The 19,937-nt window shown below is 42.3% G+C and overlaps 1 protein-coding gene across 1 annotated transcript in view; it reads left to right on the forward strand.

Moving 5' to 3' along the window:
• Window positions 1–19,937, forward strand: part of LOC311241899 (uncharacterized protein) — a gene marked incomplete at its 3' end in the record, with an annotated part of 109,211 nt that overhangs the window by 63,385 nt on the left and 25,889 nt on the right. Inside the window, exons 7-9 of the mRNA XM_084330844.1 lie at window positions 6,278–6,577; window positions 12,549–12,710; window positions 15,113–15,223. Of these exons, the coding sequence (XP_084186970.1) occupies window positions 6,278–6,577; window positions 12,549–12,710; window positions 15,113–15,223 (573 nt within the window). The remainder of the gene's footprint in view (window positions 1–6,277; window positions 6,578–12,548; window positions 12,711–15,112; window positions 15,224–19,937) is intronic.

Consider the following 19,937-nt stretch of genomic DNA (forward strand, 5'->3'; position numbering starts at 1 on the left):
GCGGAGATTGCGTTCGTCACCAGCCCCGGAGCTGTGAGCTCGATTCGCCTGTTCGAATCCAGCTCACAGCTCCGGGGTTGTCACCAGCTTGGCTGGCCGTCTGCACTGATACAATTGGCTGTATCAGAGGGTGGGAGAAGCTGGCGGGGTGGGTCCGGGTCGTTGTAAACAGCGACTCCTACAGTTCGGTCGGGGCGCCTGCTAAGCGCGGATTGGACGTGAGGGGGATAGTGTGGTCCTCCCACACGCTACGCCCTCTCAATGAGAATCCGCGCTGCCAGGTGAAAAGAAGCGGTGATTGGCTGGACGTGTGTCGGAGGAAGCACGTGGTAGCCTCCACTCTCCCAGATGATCTGACTGTGGGGGGTAAGTGCGCAGCGATCAGGAAGTGACTGGGAATTGGCATACGACTAACATTGGGATGGGAGAAAATCGGAGGACCAATATATATAAAAAAAAAAAAAAGACAGCTCTCCAGGGATGGAACTCTACCCGCTACAAGAAGAGGAGAGCACCCCGGAGATGGATCTCCTGGACTCGCCACAGGAGAACAGATCTCCAACGAGTACTGCCAGGAGCGGATCACCTCAACCAGCGTCTTCCCCCAGCGAGGCGGACAAGATGCTGGCACAGGCATTCCTCGCCAGCCTAGCAGCCTCAACAGAGCGCGATCGACTCCAAGCACAGACGCTTAGTGAGCGCGAACATTCTTCCATGGAAAGAGAACGCCTTCAAGCGCAGCAACGGAGCGACGAAGATCGTATACGTCTAGTTTGCACTGCAAAAACACATCGCAGAGGACCCAGCAGCTGATGAAGAGGTCCGACAAAGTGTAGGAAATAGTTTCTACGTGGACAACTGTCTGCAAAGCGTCTCGATGCCAGAAGAAGCCGAGGCCCTTCTACTCAAGCTCCGCGCCTCCCTGATCAAAGGCGGCTTTGATCTCAGGCAGTGGGCCAGCAGCGACCCGCAAGTATTGCGCAGCCTCTCCCCCGAGGACAAGGCAGCAAGCAGCGAGACCTGGATGGCGACCATCCCAGGAGAAGCCCAAGAAATGACATTAGGACTAGTCTGGCGCTTCAAAACAGACTCGCTCCATTATAAACACACACCCCTGACCAAGGAGCAGGGAAGGTCGACTGCACTACCGACCACCAGACGGAGTGTATACAGAACACTCGCCAGACAATATGACCCGTTGGGATGTATTCTACCTTACACCACCAGGGCAAAGATGATTGTAAGAGCGTTATGGGACAAGGACCAGGGCTGGGACGACCCCATACCCGAACACCTTGCATCCACATGGAGAGAGTGGGAGACGGAACTCAGCTCCGACCCGTGGCGAGGCTAATAGAACTGCCAAGGCTCCCCGATACCATCGATGACGACCATGACCCCATGACTTTGTGAACTGACCGACCCCTCACAACAGACATTGAGTAGTGGACAGTGCGGTTAATCTGTCTCTGCTTAGCTAATTAGGTGGGACTAATTAGGGGGCGGCTGTTACAAAGGATCAGATTAAACCGAATATATATATTTATTTATTGATATATATTGCATAGTATTTGTATATCGTTTGATATCCCTTGTATATTCCTTGTACATATACACGGAATATCCCTTTAGCCCAGACCATAATAGTTCATTCTCCTATTGGACAGCGGTCCACCGGCGCCAGGGACCGGCCTCCGGAGTCAGGTTCAAAGTCACCGTCAAGACGTGTCTGGACATGCCCGGCCTTGCCCAGGGATACGCGACAGAAATGAGATTGGTACTAGTTTGTTCACTGTGCGTATAAATACGGCGCAGGTGAATATAGAAGCCCCTTAGCCTTCTTAGCCTTAGTATGTTACCCAATAAGTTGAAGCCTCACCCACGATACAACGTGCAGTGAAGTATGGCCTGTTTGGCCCCAGAATAGAGCATTGAGACCGCGTGCGAATTAGCAACTGAATTGTCAGAGTTTGGCGCTATACCGTCGAGTGCGACATATTTCTATTAAGTCAATAATAGTCTATTTGTGTATAGTGTATCGTGCGGCTAAAGTTCTACAGTGACCAGCATCTCCAACGCTTCCTCGTATTAGCTAGAGTTCTTATCCAGGCTGGGCTGACCACATGGCGTTTTCACCCGAGGAGACCTAGACGAGAACCGTATGGACATGTACACTGGATTAATCTACCCGACGACTACATAGCCCTTTGCGGCTAGAATATATTTGCTTTGGTCCTGTGATTTATGGAGCGGATAATCGCAGACGCCTGCACGTGTTGGATTTACCCCGCGAGGAGTCAAGTCGAGTCGGCGCCTCAGAGAGCCTGAGGCCGACTAGCTTTCTTCACTGTGGAGCTACAGTCTACGGAGAACAGCTGTATTCGTCTGTGGATCAAGAGGCTACTGCACCGGCTCCTGTACCTGGAGTCTCCTTAGTCATCGTTGACCAGACGTTCTACTACCGACAGATCTTCTACCCCTGCTGGCTTACAACCAGGGGGAACCCTTCCAGTATCTCCCGCTATATTACTAGTGTACCATAGATATAATTCCCTAAGATTCAGGTTGTATAATTACCTCCTGCGTAACCAGAGAATGGACATTCATTGTTGATTTGCCTACGCACATTCCTTTGCCTTACAAGTGCATTCAAAGAATAATGTAAAGTATATTATGTACCCTTTGCTCCATTAAATACTTGATTATACCTTTGTGTGGAACCGATTTTCATTGTGGGAAGTGTTCATCATATTCATATATCGTGTACTGTATGGCCAGTAATTAAAGTACTTAAAGCGGTAGTGGTTTAATGATACCATACTTATCAATACAGTCAGGGAATTGTACCCCTCAGTTACACCAAGGTTCTTGGCGGTCGGGGACGCGGTCACAGCTGTATTCTCGACTGTGATGGAAAGGTCGGTCAGGGCGGAGGATTTGGCCGTCAGGTGGAGCAATTCTGTTTCTTAGGTTGAGTTTGAGGTGGTTGGTCGTCATCCAGGCGGAGATTTTGGACAGACAGGCCGAGATCCGCTCAGAGACGTGGATATCTGAGGGAGGGAGGGAGAGGAAGAGTTGAGTATCGTCGGCATAACAATGGTAGGAGAAGCCATGAGACGTGATAATGTTACCCAGTGATTTAGTGTAGAGAGAGAAGAGAAGGGGTCCTAAAACCGAGCCCTGGGGGACACCCGTCCGCAGGGGGCGGGTGGCCGACAGGGTCCCTCTCCATGACACTTGGTAGGAGCGGTCATTGAGGTATGATGACAGCCATGTCAGCGCAGAGCCAGCCAGTCCCATTCCTGCGAGGGCCGCGAGGAGGATCTGGTGGTTGACTGTGTCGAAGGCTGCTCGAGGCTAACGTTATATAACCGAACAATACACACATGCCCCGAACCGTGGAGGTCGTACCGAACGGTGTACGGTTCGAATGCGTACCGTTCGGTACGACCTCCACGGTTCAGGGCATGTGTGTATTGTTCGGTACACGGTTCGAATGCGTACCATTCCACCCCTATATTGTATGATGTCTCCATGCTATTATTGTATGAGTTCTCCATGCTACATACTATATTGTATGATTTCTCCATGCTACATACTATATTGTATGATTTCTCCATGCTACATACTATATTGTATTACATTTTCAATAGGCTACATGATCTGTCTTGTATCTTGCAGTATAGTATGCAAATAATGTATGCGAGATTATATCAAAAGTACCTAACATTTGAAGTATGGAGTGGACAATCTACACAATCATTTCAATCCCACAATTCTTTGTGCCTGGTTATTTCCAGTGCCACTTTTGGTGAACATTTTGCAAACAAATGTAAAAAACAACATAGGCCTACTAGCTACTGAAGCATCATTTGTCTAAACTGACGGTATGTCCCCCTGATTGATTTAGATAGCAAGTGGAAACAGCTGTGACTGTATTATTATTATCATTTCTTCTTCTGCTATTATGAACGGCCACTTCCACCTGGGTGTGCACTGTGCAGGACCTGTGGCAAGAATAAAAAGCTGAGTATTTACAGTAGATTTCATTCTCGGCGTGGCACACCACGTACAGCACTGCAGTGCAACATGCCCGTCCCGGGTTGGACTCCCGGACCCGGCGACCTTTGCCGAATGTCTTCCCCCCCCTCTATCCTCCCATACTTTCTCTCTCTCTATACCGGACTGCCCGGAAAAAAACAATAAAACATCTACCAAAAACATAATTATAATTATATATATATTAGTGCTGTCAGGTGATTAAAAAAATTTATCTAATTAATTACAGGATTTGTAATTAATTAATCTAATTAATCGCATTTTAATCGCATAACCATTTTAGGCCTGATATTCTATAATCATATTTCAAATGGCATGTGTCCGGATGGCAGACTTCAGTACTGTATCTACAAAACCTTCTGTTTAATCATCTTCCATTTATTCATTTGCTTAGATTTTTCAGGTCTGGTAAATTTTTGCATGGTGTTATTCACAGTCGAAGATAAAAACAAATTAAAATAAAATTGAATTGATATTCTCATTTGGTTCATTAAAATTTACTCAAGCCTAGTAACAGACACAGTATTTCTGACACTGGGAATACATTCCCTGAGATCCATAGATGTCAGAATCAGATACCAAGAACATGCAAATGGACCATTTAAAAAAAGAAGTCTGTAAATGTTTATTCTACGTTCTTATGGAATGAATGATACAAAATTATTATTTGTTTAAATAAAATAACTTTTTTTAATTTTTTTTTTGTATAATTAATTTTCATAACGCGATAATTTGCTGTGTAATTAATTAATCTAATTAACGCGATAAACTGACAGCCCTAATATATATATAAAAATATTTCATTCTCGGCTAGTAGGCTAGTAACAGACACAATATTGCTGACACTGGGAATACATTCCCTGATATCCATAGATGTCCCTAGATACCAATAACATGCAAATGGACCTTGTAGAAGTGGAGCAATCTTCCATTTACTTAGGTATGTATTTTTAGGCGGATTTTCAGAAAATAGGGACAGACGGGTCCGGCACCTGTGCCAAAATGTCATCACGTCATAAATCAATCTCCAGACTGTATGGCATTAAGTAGCGTTTTTTTTCTTCTTTTACAAATGTATCCAAGAGTAAAGACCCTAACCATGTTGCAAAAGCAGTCATAGTGTATATTTTCAACAATACGTTTGTTTACCAATAGGGTAAAGTGTTATTAGTGAGATTTTAGTTTATGGAATGTGTTAATAATGTAGCGAATATCCGCCATTTTGAATGAGCTAAACGTCACCGAATGTAGTCATATGAGAAGAGGGCATCCAGAGCTCCCAATGAGCGTTGAAATTTCGAGAAACTACAATACCCAGCAGATTCTAGCTTCCTGCAAGCAAATTACTTGTGTATAATTTTTTTTTTATTTCTCTGGATTCTCTACCACAAAACTGAACGTTATTGCCATAGATTGGAGCACAGTTAGTGTGTCTACCTTTGTGAACATTTAGCAACAATCCGCGTTGCTAATGGATTCTAAGAATGGAACTGTACATACAGTAGATTTCATTCACGGTTCTTCAGTGCACGCCTGGAGATACTAAATCCAAATTGAACTCTGCCATTTGAAAGAGGAGATTTGGCCCGATCCATAGATGTGTGAGTTGGCTATAATAAGGTCATTTATAGGCCTGGTATTCTATATTCTATAATAATATTTCAAATTGCATGTGTCCGGATGGCAGAATTCAGTACTGTATCTACAAAACCTTCTGTTTAATCCTCTTCCCTTTATTTATTTTCTTAGATTTTTGTACAAATTTTTCATGTCTGGTTAATTTTTGCATGGTGTTATTCACCGTCAAAGATGAACAAAATAATATATTCTCCTTTGGTTCATTACAATTTAGTAACGGACACAATATTTCTGACACTGGGAATACATTCCCTGAGATCCATATATGTTCCTAGATACCAAGAACATGCAAATGGACCTTGTAGAAGTGGAGAAATCTTCCATTTACTTAGGTATGTATTTTAGGCAGATTTTGGCTTAAGAGGTTAAATGTAACATGTGTGTGTGTATTTCAATTTAAATAACCAAATCTGCATGGGACTAGCATAAATTGGATATGCCTGTAAAGAGGTGACTTGTGTGGTTCCATCCAATGAGCCTATTCTCATTCAGAATAGTCCCTCATAACATTCAAGTCACTAAATAGTGTACATAAGTGAAGCATTGGAGTGTAAATAGTTGCCGTCTACCTCTGTTCCAGATCCATCTAGCAACCTACCGATTATTAAAACAGAAGAGGACACACCAGATCTACCCAGAGACCTACTGATTATTAAAAAAGAAGAGGACACACCAGATCTACCCAGAGACCTACTGATTATTAAAAAAGAAGAGGACACACCAGATCTACCCAGAGACCTACTGATTATTAAAAAAGAAGAGCACACACCAGATCCACCCAGAGACCTGATTATTAAAAAAGAAGAGGCTGAAGATCCAGATGCACCTGAGGATATTTCCACTGGGTTGCTGGAGGAGCCCAGAGACCAACAGGATAACGGTATGTTTGTTTATTTTTCCTATCTTAATTTGGTCCCTTGTACAAATCGGGTGGATACTTTTCAACTTAGAATGAATCAGAGAAGACATTTAACGTTGCCCTGTGGGGTTTTAGCTACCTTTTATTCCTGTGGTAAAGGTGTCTGTGTTTCACACTGTCCGTCACTGAAATGCGGTTAGCTCTGTTTTCTACTTTCCAAAAGTGAGTGTGTTCACACAGACCCCTCCCTCCCTGGTTCTCTCTATTGAATATCAAGGTAAAAAATAAAACACAATAAAAAATGTATGTCTTCTTACCACTGGCAAATGGAGAACACTCCCTTGGAATTGGCTTCCATTCCTCAGTGCCCTGATCGCTGTCGGAGGAATCCTAACTGGCTGCTTCACTGTCGGTTTCAACCGGGCGACAATGAGTCCTTGTTCGGCCACTATGATGGCCCCGGGTACCGTCCTCCTCAGGTACCTTTTCAGGTCCACTAACATTACTGGCATCGCCATCGTCCACTTCGGATTCCGTCTCGTCCTTGCATGCAGGAGGTGGAGCACTAAAGGGCATCGGCTCAAACTGTGTATGCTGAAACGCACCCGGCTTCTCGCGTTTGGTCTTGTTGGACCATTTCCCAGTCATCTCCAGAACTGGTGAAGCCACAGAGAAAAGTGCCACAAGAGAAGCCAGCTTGTGTAGTTGAATACAACCAGTCCATGAGTTGACAGACTTGACCAAAACATCAGGTACTATCCCTTTGTCAGGAAATCCGCTAAGTGGACCAACAAATTTGTTGTATCTTTTTCAGATCTATTTATTCAATGCTTTGCACCATTTACAAAGCAAATAACCCAGATGGCAACTGTAAATGTCTCTACTCGTTCATTCTAAGTGTAGTCAAGTCCTGGACCCCTTTGAGACATGCCCCAGAGGAAGCAAGTGATGACTCACCTGATGACCCACCTGAACAGAATCCTAGGGCACCATACAACACCGACCCTCAGAGCAGGCTGAATGCCAATGTTGCAGCCCATGAACTTGTCCCGATCCCGCCCAAACCCAAACGAATGAACCCAGCTAGGAAATGCAGGGTTTGTTGTTATTGCACCACCATCTGGCCAAATGGCACCAAAGACTGACTGCACTCCCTAGGGTCCTCAGCAATACACTCGCGGAGAATGAAGTCCATCTCGAGATATGCACAGGCCAAAACATAACATTGTTTGTTATAGCGCTACCATCCGATACTGCACTCCCCTGGGTCCTTGGCAATTCTTGAGATAATGCACGTCAAAGTCATGCAGACATGCAGAGTTTCCTTCCTTTTTGGATGTTAGCCAGCTGCCGTGCCAGGTTAGGAAATTAGATGTTGGTCAGCTGCCGTGCAAGGTTAGGAAATCACACGTTCACAAACAATGAATCGCTTCCTGTTTATCATGCATTTAATATTTTTTTTAATTTTTAACATTTTATTGGATCTGGTGATTATATGGTTTGGCCTATCAATTATCTTAAAGGCACATTTAAAGATGGTAGTCACCAAGTTTAATTAATCAGGTGAACTGGTATTTAAGCCCGATCAGCCCAGTAGCAGGCCAAGATTTATTTCACATCATAAATAGATACCATATTTTCAGAAAATTCACCTAAAAATACACACCAAAGTAAATGGAAGATTGTTCCACTTCTACAATGTTAATTTTCATGTTCTTGGTAGGGATGGGTACCGAATTAGGTACTTTTAAAGGTACCTACCGAATCACGTCGGTACTACTGAGTACCGATTCACGTGAGATCCGTCTGTGCCAGATTTCGGTACTGTAAATTTTTTATTATTATTATTTTTTTTTTTTACTTTTCTTTTCACATCAACGTTCACACGCACAATATATGCTTACCTAGGATTTGACTTGATTCAACAACAAAGCAGTTGGGGCAATGGCAAGCCGAAAACGGTCGAAAGTGTGGTTATTTGAAGTTTGGATTTTTTTTTTTTTTTTTTACAACTGAGGTAGGTCGATTTTTAGAGACTAAAGTACAGAAAAAAGGTACCGGTACCGTATCGGTTCAAATGTGAATGGTACCCATCCCTAGTTCTTTGTATCTAGGGACATCTATGGATCTCAGGGAATGTATTCCCAGTGCTCGAAATATTGTGTCTGTTACTAGGCTTGAGTAAATTGTAATGAACCAAAGGAGAATTTCCCTTTTTTTATTTAATTTTTTTTTAAACATATATCTTTGACGGTGAATAAAGGCCTCTACATGCTACAGCAACTGCAACACAACATCGACAACGCAACAGTGTTGCAGACACTCTGCCTTTATGCTTCTGCAACATCGACGCGCAGCCTATGCAACATTGTACCCCGAATGTAGCTAGGTTCCCTAGATAGATGAAACTTCCCTTCTCAACCAACCCATTGTTGTAGCTATGTTAATAAATTCTGAATGGCATTAGCGTTAGTTGGGTATGATAGCATTGAATAGCATCAACACTAGCTGGCTGGCTACAACGAATTCTCACAAGCTGGCATCGTAAAATATCAACACCAGCCTTGGTAATACTGTTTTCTAAATTGTGGAGGCTTTTAATCGTCAAGATAAGAGGATTTGAAGGCGTATGCTATGGAAGTCCCCTGCGGCTCCACTTTGTTGAAATGTATACTAGGGCTATAGGATAACCACCGGTTAATTCGTGATTTTTTTATTGGTTTGTCATGACAAACCAATTACATAATCCAACATATGTGTAAGAAACTAACATATTCCAGTTAACGGTATATTTTTTTAATGATTCGTTACAGCGAAATCAATACTTCCATTTGTATAAATTACGTTAACTGAGGATAGTATTCCTGCCTGCGGGACCAATATTATTATAAGACAGCCCCGCCCCCCATTCGCTAACCAACCAATCACTGCTACGCAATATCAACGCAACGGTTGTTCAGATTAGATTTTGGGGAGAGGTACGCAACATGCTCGCAACACACTCTACAACACCCTCTGAAACATCTGCAACCATGTTGCGGTGAAGTCACGCTGATGTTGTGTTGCAGTTGCTGTAGCATGTAGAGCCCTTAACACATTCTGCGCCAATACCGTTGTATGAGGTGTTTCAAGTTCATGCGAATTCTGCCAATCCACGGCGTACGATGTTATTGAGATCATATTTAATTTTTTCGCCATGTTATTCATAATTCCCTCACAGAGCCTCGTCTGATGCAGTGGGAGCATGCACAACTCTGCAACGCTTCAATACTGCCCCCTGGTGGATGATCGGCGAGTTGCCAAACCGGAAATGGACGAGTCGATCTCGGTGCGTCTTGGAAATGCGTCCGGCACTCGCATATTGTTGCGGGACTCAAGACACACACCGTGTATATGGATCGCTGCCATAACTCAATAATCGACATGATTTGGGCTGTTATTATTATTATACAAACTGGAAATGGATCGACTCGATCGCCGTCAAATAAGTGGGATCTTTTTGCTCCAGTCTCACCGGCCAACGGTAAGAGGACACGGACGTCATTTTCAGCGTGTTTGTTTATTATTATCCATGCAAACTGCTCCGATCAATATATCACCCATACTACATAAAGCATTTACCGACGATCACCAATCACAGAGGATCATAAACGACCCCCCCCCCCCCGTTCACCCGCGCATGATCAGTCATAACGTTTAGGATCATGTACAGTTGACATTTTTAATATAGCGTGTATCGCCAACAAACGGCATTTGATAATCTATATATGCGTTTATGCCTATATCTCACGTTCTAGGAATTACTGCAGAAAACGATAAAAACATATTTATATTCTAGACGGTATTTTCGTATGAACCTATGAATTAAACGTTCCTACATCCTGAGCGATAGATAATCGATGTTGAATGGGCCATAGTAATGTCAATTTAGCAATACAATTTAAAAAGTTATAGCCCTGCAAAGAAGGTAAACATCTCCATAGGCTTAGACTGGTGGCAGTGATCAAACATTGATGGATATAAGCGTGGCAGGGAATGTGATAACACTATGCTCAAATTGACAAATCACGTATACCAAAAAACAGGAGTTTTCTTTTAGATGCAGTACTGAATTCTGCCATCATCTGAGGATGTGATTCTCCTCAGTGTGCGATCAGCGATATACAGCAGCAGTATATTTGCCATATTATGTGTGTAGGCCTAGGGTGCAGAGCTGACCCTTTAAATAGCATGATTGTTCACTGATAATTGGATGGCATGGTTCAATTTACATGATTGATGTTAGTCTCAAGAAATTTTATTTACCTACCTCAGTTCTGAAAAAAAAATCCAAACTTCAAATAACTACAATTTCGACAGTTTTCGGCTTGCCATTGCTCCGACTGCTTTGTTGTTGAATCAAGTCAAATCCTAGGTAAGCATATATTGTGCGTGTGAATGTTGACATGAAAATAAAAAAGTAAAAATAAAATAAAAAAAAAAGTACATTTTTTATTTAATTTTTTTTGGTATCACTTGATTCGATACTCGGTAGTACCGACGTGTTTCGGTTCGGTACCTCAAAAGTACTGAATTCGGTACCCATCCCTAGTCATGACTATACATTTGAAATGTAATTGTTAATGATACAATTATTGTCGTATTTATTATTATAATTATTTAATTCAGAGGATGTCTAGAATCGACGTGAACACAATCACCAATGATTTCTCCCAAATGAAGCCCTTAAGAACACGTGCGCACACCAGTCTGTCTTATCTACGACTACCTTTCCACATTCTTAAATCCTGTTCTTGGCTACAAACGAATCTCTCAAAAGAAACCATTCGATCATGCCAAAATCGCCCTGAGAAGTTGAGTTACGAAGAAATGTGTCCATTGTTTCTGAAATCACGTTATCTTTCTCCATCATGATGGCTGTCAGTCATCATCTATCTGATACTAATGTAATATACATTCAAGTCACACAAGTGGTAGTTAATGAGATCATAATGAGATGAGCACCTCGCATCACACAACCAGTCAATAGCAACTCAAACAATAGCCTAATGCTATTAGTCCTTTAAGGCAAAACTCTATTGATAAACTTGAATTTTAAGCATGTAAACTAATTATAATAAGGGCTAGAATATTAATAGAATCAAGCGAACTTGTTGGTTCCCGGCTGTAATATGTAACACTACTCTGCAAGTTAATAACGGTCACAGCCGGTAAAATTTAAAGGAACGCGCCAACATTATGGGAAATAATCCTCTAGTCCTCTACTGTCTACCTATACCGTCCTCTCCCGAGTCGGACAAGAAGATGGATACCAATTTCTTCTCTGTGCGTTCAGTAGAAAGCTATCCGGCTGCAAGCTAGCCTAGCCTGGCACAAATGACAGAATACAGACTACTAACCTAGCTTAACACTTGGGGAGAGGTGTTTTTGGCCAATCGCTAGGCTAGCCGGTCTGTATTTAATGTAACAATGTTGCTGCCAGATGGGCCTTCTTCCTGCATGTGACTATTTTACACATGCCCCCCCCCCCCCCCATACTATTTGAACGTTGGAGATTCATGTGGGGATAGGCAGTGTCCTGCAAGGTGCACAGAATTTATCTAAAATAAGGCCTGTCCAACTTAACATATTTCTTGTGTTCTTTCATAAGTGGTGGGCAGGGGTGCCCAACCTTTTTTGAACCAAGATCTACTTTTTAATTTACCACCTAGCCGAGAGCTACCAGCCAAAATTGTATATTGTAAGCCGTCATTTGAGGCTTTATAAAAGCAGCATAATGAACACAAATCTGTCAGTGCCGAGTCCGACCTCATCTTAAATAACAAACAGCATTGCTTGTTGTAGTTAACAGAGGCAGAGTTGATTTTGCAAAAAAGAAAAAACGTTTTTCGCGATCGACTGGTTGGGCACTACTGGTGTAGGGTAAAAACTAGAAAACGCAAGTAAAGTTTCAAACTGTAGTTGGTAAAGTAATATGTTATTTTGGCCCCAGATCTACCCAGGAACATGGATGCTTCCACTGGACCGAAGGAGGAACCCAGAGACCCACAAGACTGTATACTAAACATCAAAAAAGAAGAGACTCTGGACTTTCCAGACCACAGGGACATTTCTACCAGACTGAAGGAGGAGCCCACAGATGATCAGGAGATCTGTAAGTTATCAAATCAAGATCAAATGTAAACCTGCCTACCATCTAAAACGCACTGTTCCATGTTGTAGCCATATCAGTCTTCAGCTTGTGTGGCAGCTCCAGTAGCCTCTGTTTCTGCTCAAGGGCATGGTTTGTCATGGGGCTGCAGTTCAAGAGTCCATTGTTTCACCTAATCCTCCCCAGTAGTCGTGACACAGAGGGCAGCTTCAAGAGATCGCTGTGAGGTTGATGATGAAGTTACATGTGAGCAGCATCATCGATATTACCAGGTCGGAAATGTTGGTGTATACCTAATGCGTAACTAAGTAAAGTGAACTAATATGTGTCTGAAACATCTCATTCACGTTTGCACCTGTGTGGCTTTCATGCTAGTTTGTAGAATACAAGACTCAAGCTACCAGTCATCAGTGATATAGAACGTTAGTAAGTAGTGAAGGTAACAAATTACTGATGGCTGCTGCAACCTTTTCCTTTTTTACTTACTTTCTTATAGGGCTGTACCGAATGTAATTTTTTAACATTCAAAGCTTCTATTGAAGTATTTGAACGAAGTTTTGAATGTCTGTAAAAAAAGATTTACTTCAGAAAAAAAATGAATTTTTTATAATTTATTACACTTTTTTTTCGAATGTTGATTTAGAATTCGAATGTCAACATTATGATCGAAGCATTCGGTACACAGCCCTACTTTCTTACTTATTTTTTTTACTGTATGAAGCACACTCAGGGGCTCATACAGAACCAAACCAACCACGTGTATTTTATTGTGATATTTAATAAACAAACTTGAACTTGAGTTGGATGGTACAGGATGAGTTGGATGGTGCAGGATGAGTTGGATGGTACAGGATGAGTTGGTTCATCAGAATGTTTGCTACTAGAGGTTCTTGTTCCACTTCTTTGGTCTCTGGGTGATGGTGTATGATCGGGGCATAGGACGTCCTCATAAAAGTCCTCATGTTTGTAATATTGCCAAAATACTTTACTGTCATTTTGCAAAGCTTGCATATTGTGTGTCTTATCAAGCTACTTCTTCCCAGAAGTCGGTAATGCCGCTTTTAACTCAATCAGTGCCAGCTATTGGCCTCATCCTGTTCTAGCTAGGCCACGCTTTAAAAGATAGGAGTGTGTCACCTTGTTTGTAGAGCTAAATCTATATTTTATATTATAGCTATGGGTCCATTGTCAATTGACAGTATGAACTTTCCCTTCAATATGCCATAAAGAAATATTTTTTTCATCAATACGTTCCCGTTTTATACCGTGATGAATATGAGCGTTATATCGGAATGGTCTGGGATAATTCCTGCAAGGCTAGTTATAAGGCGCTAAGCTAATAACGTTAAATCGATTGGCGTTTCGTCCCTACACAAGCTAGAGTTAAAAATCCAAATGCATTTGTTCTGTATCATGTTCCATCATGAATGCATGAAAGGGGGGGAAAGTCGTTTCTGATTATTGATTACCAGTAACGGCATTAGTATTGAATGCTAAAAACGCTAATCAGCTCGATCGGTATGAAAACATTGCAGGATAAAGCCAGAATTCAGATAGTCCTTACCTGTGGCCGGGAGAATCCCAAAAATAATATTCCAATTGTTTGATCACCATCTGGTACATCCAATGTCGATTAGGGCCACGGCATAATCAATCACAGCATATGCATCGGATGTCCCGTAGACGTTTTGATGCGACCGATTGAACCTCTAGCCTTGCCATGTAGTAAAAATCTGCGCCCGGAGACCTTACAGTGTAACACAAGGGTCTGGACCAAGGTTTACTGTAGCTCGATACCGCCACCTGGGAGAATCTGGCCGGTACTGCACCCTCGGCGTCGCAGTAGGGCTTCTAACGGCAACATACGGGTCTCTGGCATTAAATAGGATATTAAAATAAAAACATTTTTTAATTGTCCTGGGATGGGTGGGGGGGGGGGGGGGGAGAGCGAGTGGGTGTGTATGTCTTCATGCCTTTTTTAGGGGGGTGGGGGGGGGGGGGTGGGATACTTCTGGGGGGTGGGCGGTGGGTGGGTTATGTCTTTTGTGTTTGTGATGTCATTATTATTTTGACTTGATAGTTTTGTACTTTTACTTGTTAATTGTATTTAGTATTATTAGTCTACTCTAGAGTTATATATAACACATATTTCTTATTTCTTATTGTTTTATTATTACTATTGTTGGTGTGTTATTAATAATTTATGTTGTGTTTTTGTTTAGTGGAAATAGATTTTTAATTTTTTTTTTACCAATCACGTACTATTACGTGAATGGCCCCCATTGAGTTAATGGATTATTTTCTTTTTCACACAAACCAATCCGGTAAAATGATTATACTCGGATGAGCATAATAAACAAAGTACTGGACTATAAATACTTAGTTACCGTCTCCCTCTGCCCCAGGTTCACCCAGCGACCTACTGATTATTAAAAAAGAACAGGATGAGGACACACTTGACCCACCCAGGGATATTTTCTTTGAGATGAAGGAGGACGACACAGACCAGGATATCGGTATGTTACTTTCTTTTTCTACCATTCTATCATTTATAAGACTTTGTTTCTCTGAAGCTCTTCTCATTCTATAATTTGTAAGATGTACTCTTTCTTCATAGCTTTATCTCTACTCATTCTTTCCCATTGTCAATCTACTGTTCACATTAGAAAATACATTTGCAGGGCGGCTGGGTGGCGCAGTGGGCAAGGCGCTCGCCACTAACGCAGGAGATACTGGTATCGAGCCCAGCTCTCTGTGTTGCTTCCGGCTTGGCCGGCCGTCATACTAACACAATTGGCAGTGTTAGAGGGTGGGAAAGCCGGTGGGTGGGGATTGGACGTTGTGGACAGCGACTCCTACAGGTCGGTTGGGTGACGCCTGTACAGCAGAAACAGGAAGTATCGGGGGCAGCGTGAGCCTCCCACGCGTTACTCCTCGCCACTGAGAGTTCGAGCTGTCTGGTGAAAAGATGCGACAGGCTGCCTCCTCGTCTACCGGAGGGGACACGTGATGCAAGGCTTCTATCCTCACTACAGCCGACCAGTGGGATGCATAGACTAGCAACGTTCAAGACAGGGGAGGGGAGAATTGGAATTACAAAATTGGGATGGGAGAAAAAAATTGAAAAATAAGGATAAAAAGTGGATTAAAAAAAATGGATTTACGAGTCAAGCGTGATCAAGTGACGTCATTGGTTTGACGAGTTGTAGTGCGGAAAACGGAGCGACATTTCCAAAGCCTTTCAAGTGCTGTCGAAAGTGCAGGCTTGAAATGCCATGCTAGTTTTGATTTGGTGTTGATAGAATATGATCATTTCAATTTGATGCAAAATTTACTTTTACGCGTGTGTAAAATGTGCCAGATTTAATGTTACATGTGTTTTATTTGTTTGAATATCTTTGCAGTTTTTTTTGTTTGAATATCTTTTTTATTCTATTTATTTTTGGGCTTTCTGTATTTTTTCACCCATCCCAATTTAGGCCGTATGGTGAAAGCTGAGAAGTGGCTAGAAAACGATTCTCGTTCCCACCTCTGCGAATTACACAATTTTCACTCTGGGTGAAAGTTCGATTGGTGTAGATTTAGGAACAAAAAGTTCTCCATTGACAAAATAGCACATTTTGCGCAATCATTTTCGTAAAGTCGGGACTAGATCTTTCCTCGTGAATGGATATTTGGTCACCGCAGAGTTTTATCTGACGCAATTGGTGTGAGTTCGGTCACGTATCTTGCGCTAGACCAATAGCAGCTCTGCTTGTTGCCAAGTTACAGACAACAAGAGATTTGTGTAAACCAGGGGTAGGCAACCCTAGGCACGCGTGCCTGCATAGGCACGCGGGGGCATTTGCATAGGCACAGGGGGCAGCATAATTTTTTTTTTTTTTTTTTTTTTTTTTTTTATAAATATTAGTGAAATATTTTGCACTGTTGTCTCATTTATCTTGTTGAAATCCTCCCACAGGTTATTTTTTACTACCACATATTTAATTGAGACCCTTTATTTGTTTATTATTTCAATTTAGCTGGAAATACATTGCTACATCATTCAGTAACATTTGCAGAGCCTTATAACAAAAACATTATTACGGTCACCATTGTGACCAGTGGGATTAATCAACAAATTGTATTATTTATTTTTCTATTTCATTGAACATTGCACATGTTAAAAGCCATTTTTTTTACTCAAAATGTGAGTATTACCAAGTCAACTTGTGTTCTTAAAACAATGACAATAAACATAGTTTTATTAGGTTGAAATAATGTGGTTGTGTACTTATTTTTCTGTTAACTTATTATGGATTGAAAACTGAAAACCTTAATGCACAGTAACTGAACTCAATATTTTTAAGTCCTGTTAACTTATTATTATATATTTTTTTACAGTGTAGTCTTGCGATCAATCAAAACTTATTTACACGATATACCTCACATTCACCCTCCATTCACATCCTGGTGTTCTCCATTAGGCCTGTAGGTGGAGCTATGACAGCACATGTACAGTACACACACCAATGGTGTGTGATGTGTCCAAAAATGAATGGGCAAATGTGAGTGAAATGGTCGCACTGTATGCAGCTGTTTGTCTGCATTGCATTCCCCCCCCCCCCCCCCCCAACTCAGATTTAGGGTTGATACAACCATCATAATAATATTGTTAATAATAACAATAACAATAATGATGTAATAATGTAAAAATTATCATTAAAAAGACCTGATTATGAGAAAAAAAAATTACGATTCATGGAATATTGTTGAGGCACACTAGTTACAACTATATTTCAAACAGGCACTCCATGTCAAAAAGGTTGCTGACCCCTGGTGTAAACAGTAGTAATGGAAGCAACTGAAAGGCAGTACTCATCGACGAGTACAGAAGACGACGAAAATGGAGAAAAAACACCTTAAGTTCGCAAACGAAAATGGAGAAAAAACACCTTAAGTTCGCAAAAAGGTTTCGAAACAATGTTGTATGCATCTCACGTCCGTTCAGAAAGAAAGTGTACAAGACTTTACACCGACACGGTGGGATAGATATAGAAACTCCGTTGAGCGGTGGCTTAAGTTGCCAGGAGAGAATCGTATCATTGCAGATGCATACAAACATTGTTTAGAGATAGAGTTTGCCAATGTTCCCGGGGATGCTGGTTTTCACGCTACTTGCTATAGGCGTTTTATCGACAAAAAACGCTTGGATGCAGCTGCGAAATGGGCTATGTGTTCTGCAGCTCAAGATTTGGAAGCAGAGCCAGAACTTATGGCTCTACAAGTGAAAGTCCTCTGAAGAAACTTCGATCCAGGACAGGCTTACCAGCTTTTGTCGGACCTGTACTTCCAGTCTTGTGCATCATTTGCAAGAAAAGGGACAAATATGTGACTGTGAAGGGCAGACGCAAGAGGGACCATCTATCTATGGCTGAAACATTGTCTGCAGGTATGAAAAAAAAGCCTAGCTACACTAATGTGAAAAATACACTATTTGATGCTGTGCTGAGATACAGTTTAGCTGTGTTTTTATAGTTGACATAACTAGCATTCTAGTTTTCTTCAGATACTGTATGTAGTTTTACTACTAAATCTCATAGTATGTTAGCTTTCTGTTAACCACCCCCCCCCCCACCCCCACACACACACACACACATATATACTGGGGGAGGGGTGCATGCCTGTGTCCTTGTGTGTGCGTGTGTGTGTGTGGGGGGGGGGGTGAAGCCAGTCTCCACAAAGTCTGCAGAGATTTAACACAGATTGACATAGATAACATTTTCCTCACATTATCAAAATACAATAAAAGAAATTCTCAGTCCCAACACACACTCATGTAATTTTCCAATTTTATTTAAAGGCCTGTTGCTGAGAGCTGCCCAGGTGAAGCAAGACACCATCCTGCTTTTGCATATCCAAGACAAAGACTGTGTGGCAATTGAGGTGCGATATCACACAACCTGTTACAGGGAGTACACCAGATCAGAGTATAGATCCTTGAGACCTCAATCAACTGCAACAGCTACTGGGACTTTGGAAGAAACGGAAGCAGAGTGAGGGTGCTTTCTCACTCACTCATTCGGGTCCGTTCCGGTCCGTACCGTCCTCATTCCGGGTCGGGTGCGAACTTCCCCCTCCCTCTCCCCCCTCTAGTTTGTGTACACACTTCAGTCTTGGTTCGCTCCGGGTTCTGTTTACGGTTTGCGTTTTGAGCGTGTACGCTTGCCGTAGGCGATGATGTCACGCTCGAAAATGTAAACAGGAAGAGTGTTAACACGGCGGCGGAGTCTAGTGTAGCCACTGTAGCACTTATTTTTCAGCAAAGAACGTGCAATAAACAAAACGGATACATTCACTGTGTGTTCTGCCTCTCATTTGTTGATGAAACAAAACTAACATCAACACAATTGAACACCAAAAGCGGAGTTTAGTCTCATCGGCACCTATTTTGTTAGCTTACATGCTAACGTGAATGGAATATGCCAGTATAACAGTATAGCATTGTGGCTAGCAGCTAACGTTAGCTCACGTTAGTTAGCCAGCCAGCATCAAACTGATGATATCGGGAGCTATCAGTAGCTAGATAACATTAGAGACACCACTGGTCTATAGAAATAAATGCATTCGAACAAGAAAGTATAGTAGACAGACATAGCAATGGCAAACGCTAAGCTAACGGCTAACGCTAGTTAGCTTAGCCTGTTCAGCAGCTAACATTATCCTATCGCTCGTGGCAATTATATTGCATGTCATTGATCTACTGGTCGACCACGGCCGACTGGTTGGGCACCACTGGTCTAATAGAAATAAATGCATTCGAACAAGAAACCAATGTATAGACATAGCAATGGCAAACAAAATTGCCAGGCCTAATGCGAGCCAGGGAAGTGCGTTGTAACGTGGCTTCATGTTTTCATCCACTGAGCTGTGAGGCTCCACATGCTTGTTTTTGGTTGAGGTCTGAACTCTCAAATTGCCCATAAATATCGTTTTTGTGGGTATTGTCCAGTTGTTGCTGTGTGGTTTTATCTGCCCAAAATTCAAGCAAGCATGAAAACATTACAGTAACAACGTTGTGTGTCACTGGCCCACACCCGAGACCACCTATTTCATCGGTCCAGGTTCAGCGCCCCCGGGGACGAATCAGCGGGGGGGCGGGGACGGGGGGGAGCGTTCTCACTCAGACAGACACACCCTTTTTTGGTTCGACCCGCCGCTGATTCGACCCCGAATGGTGAGTGAGAAAGG

The sequence above is a fragment of the Notolepis coatsorum genome (assembly GCF_963971535.1).
Source record: "Notolepis coatsorum genome assembly, chromosome: 1".
Classification (NCBI taxonomy): domain Eukaryota; kingdom Metazoa; phylum Chordata; class Actinopteri; order Aulopiformes; family Paralepididae; genus Notolepis; species Notolepis coatsorum.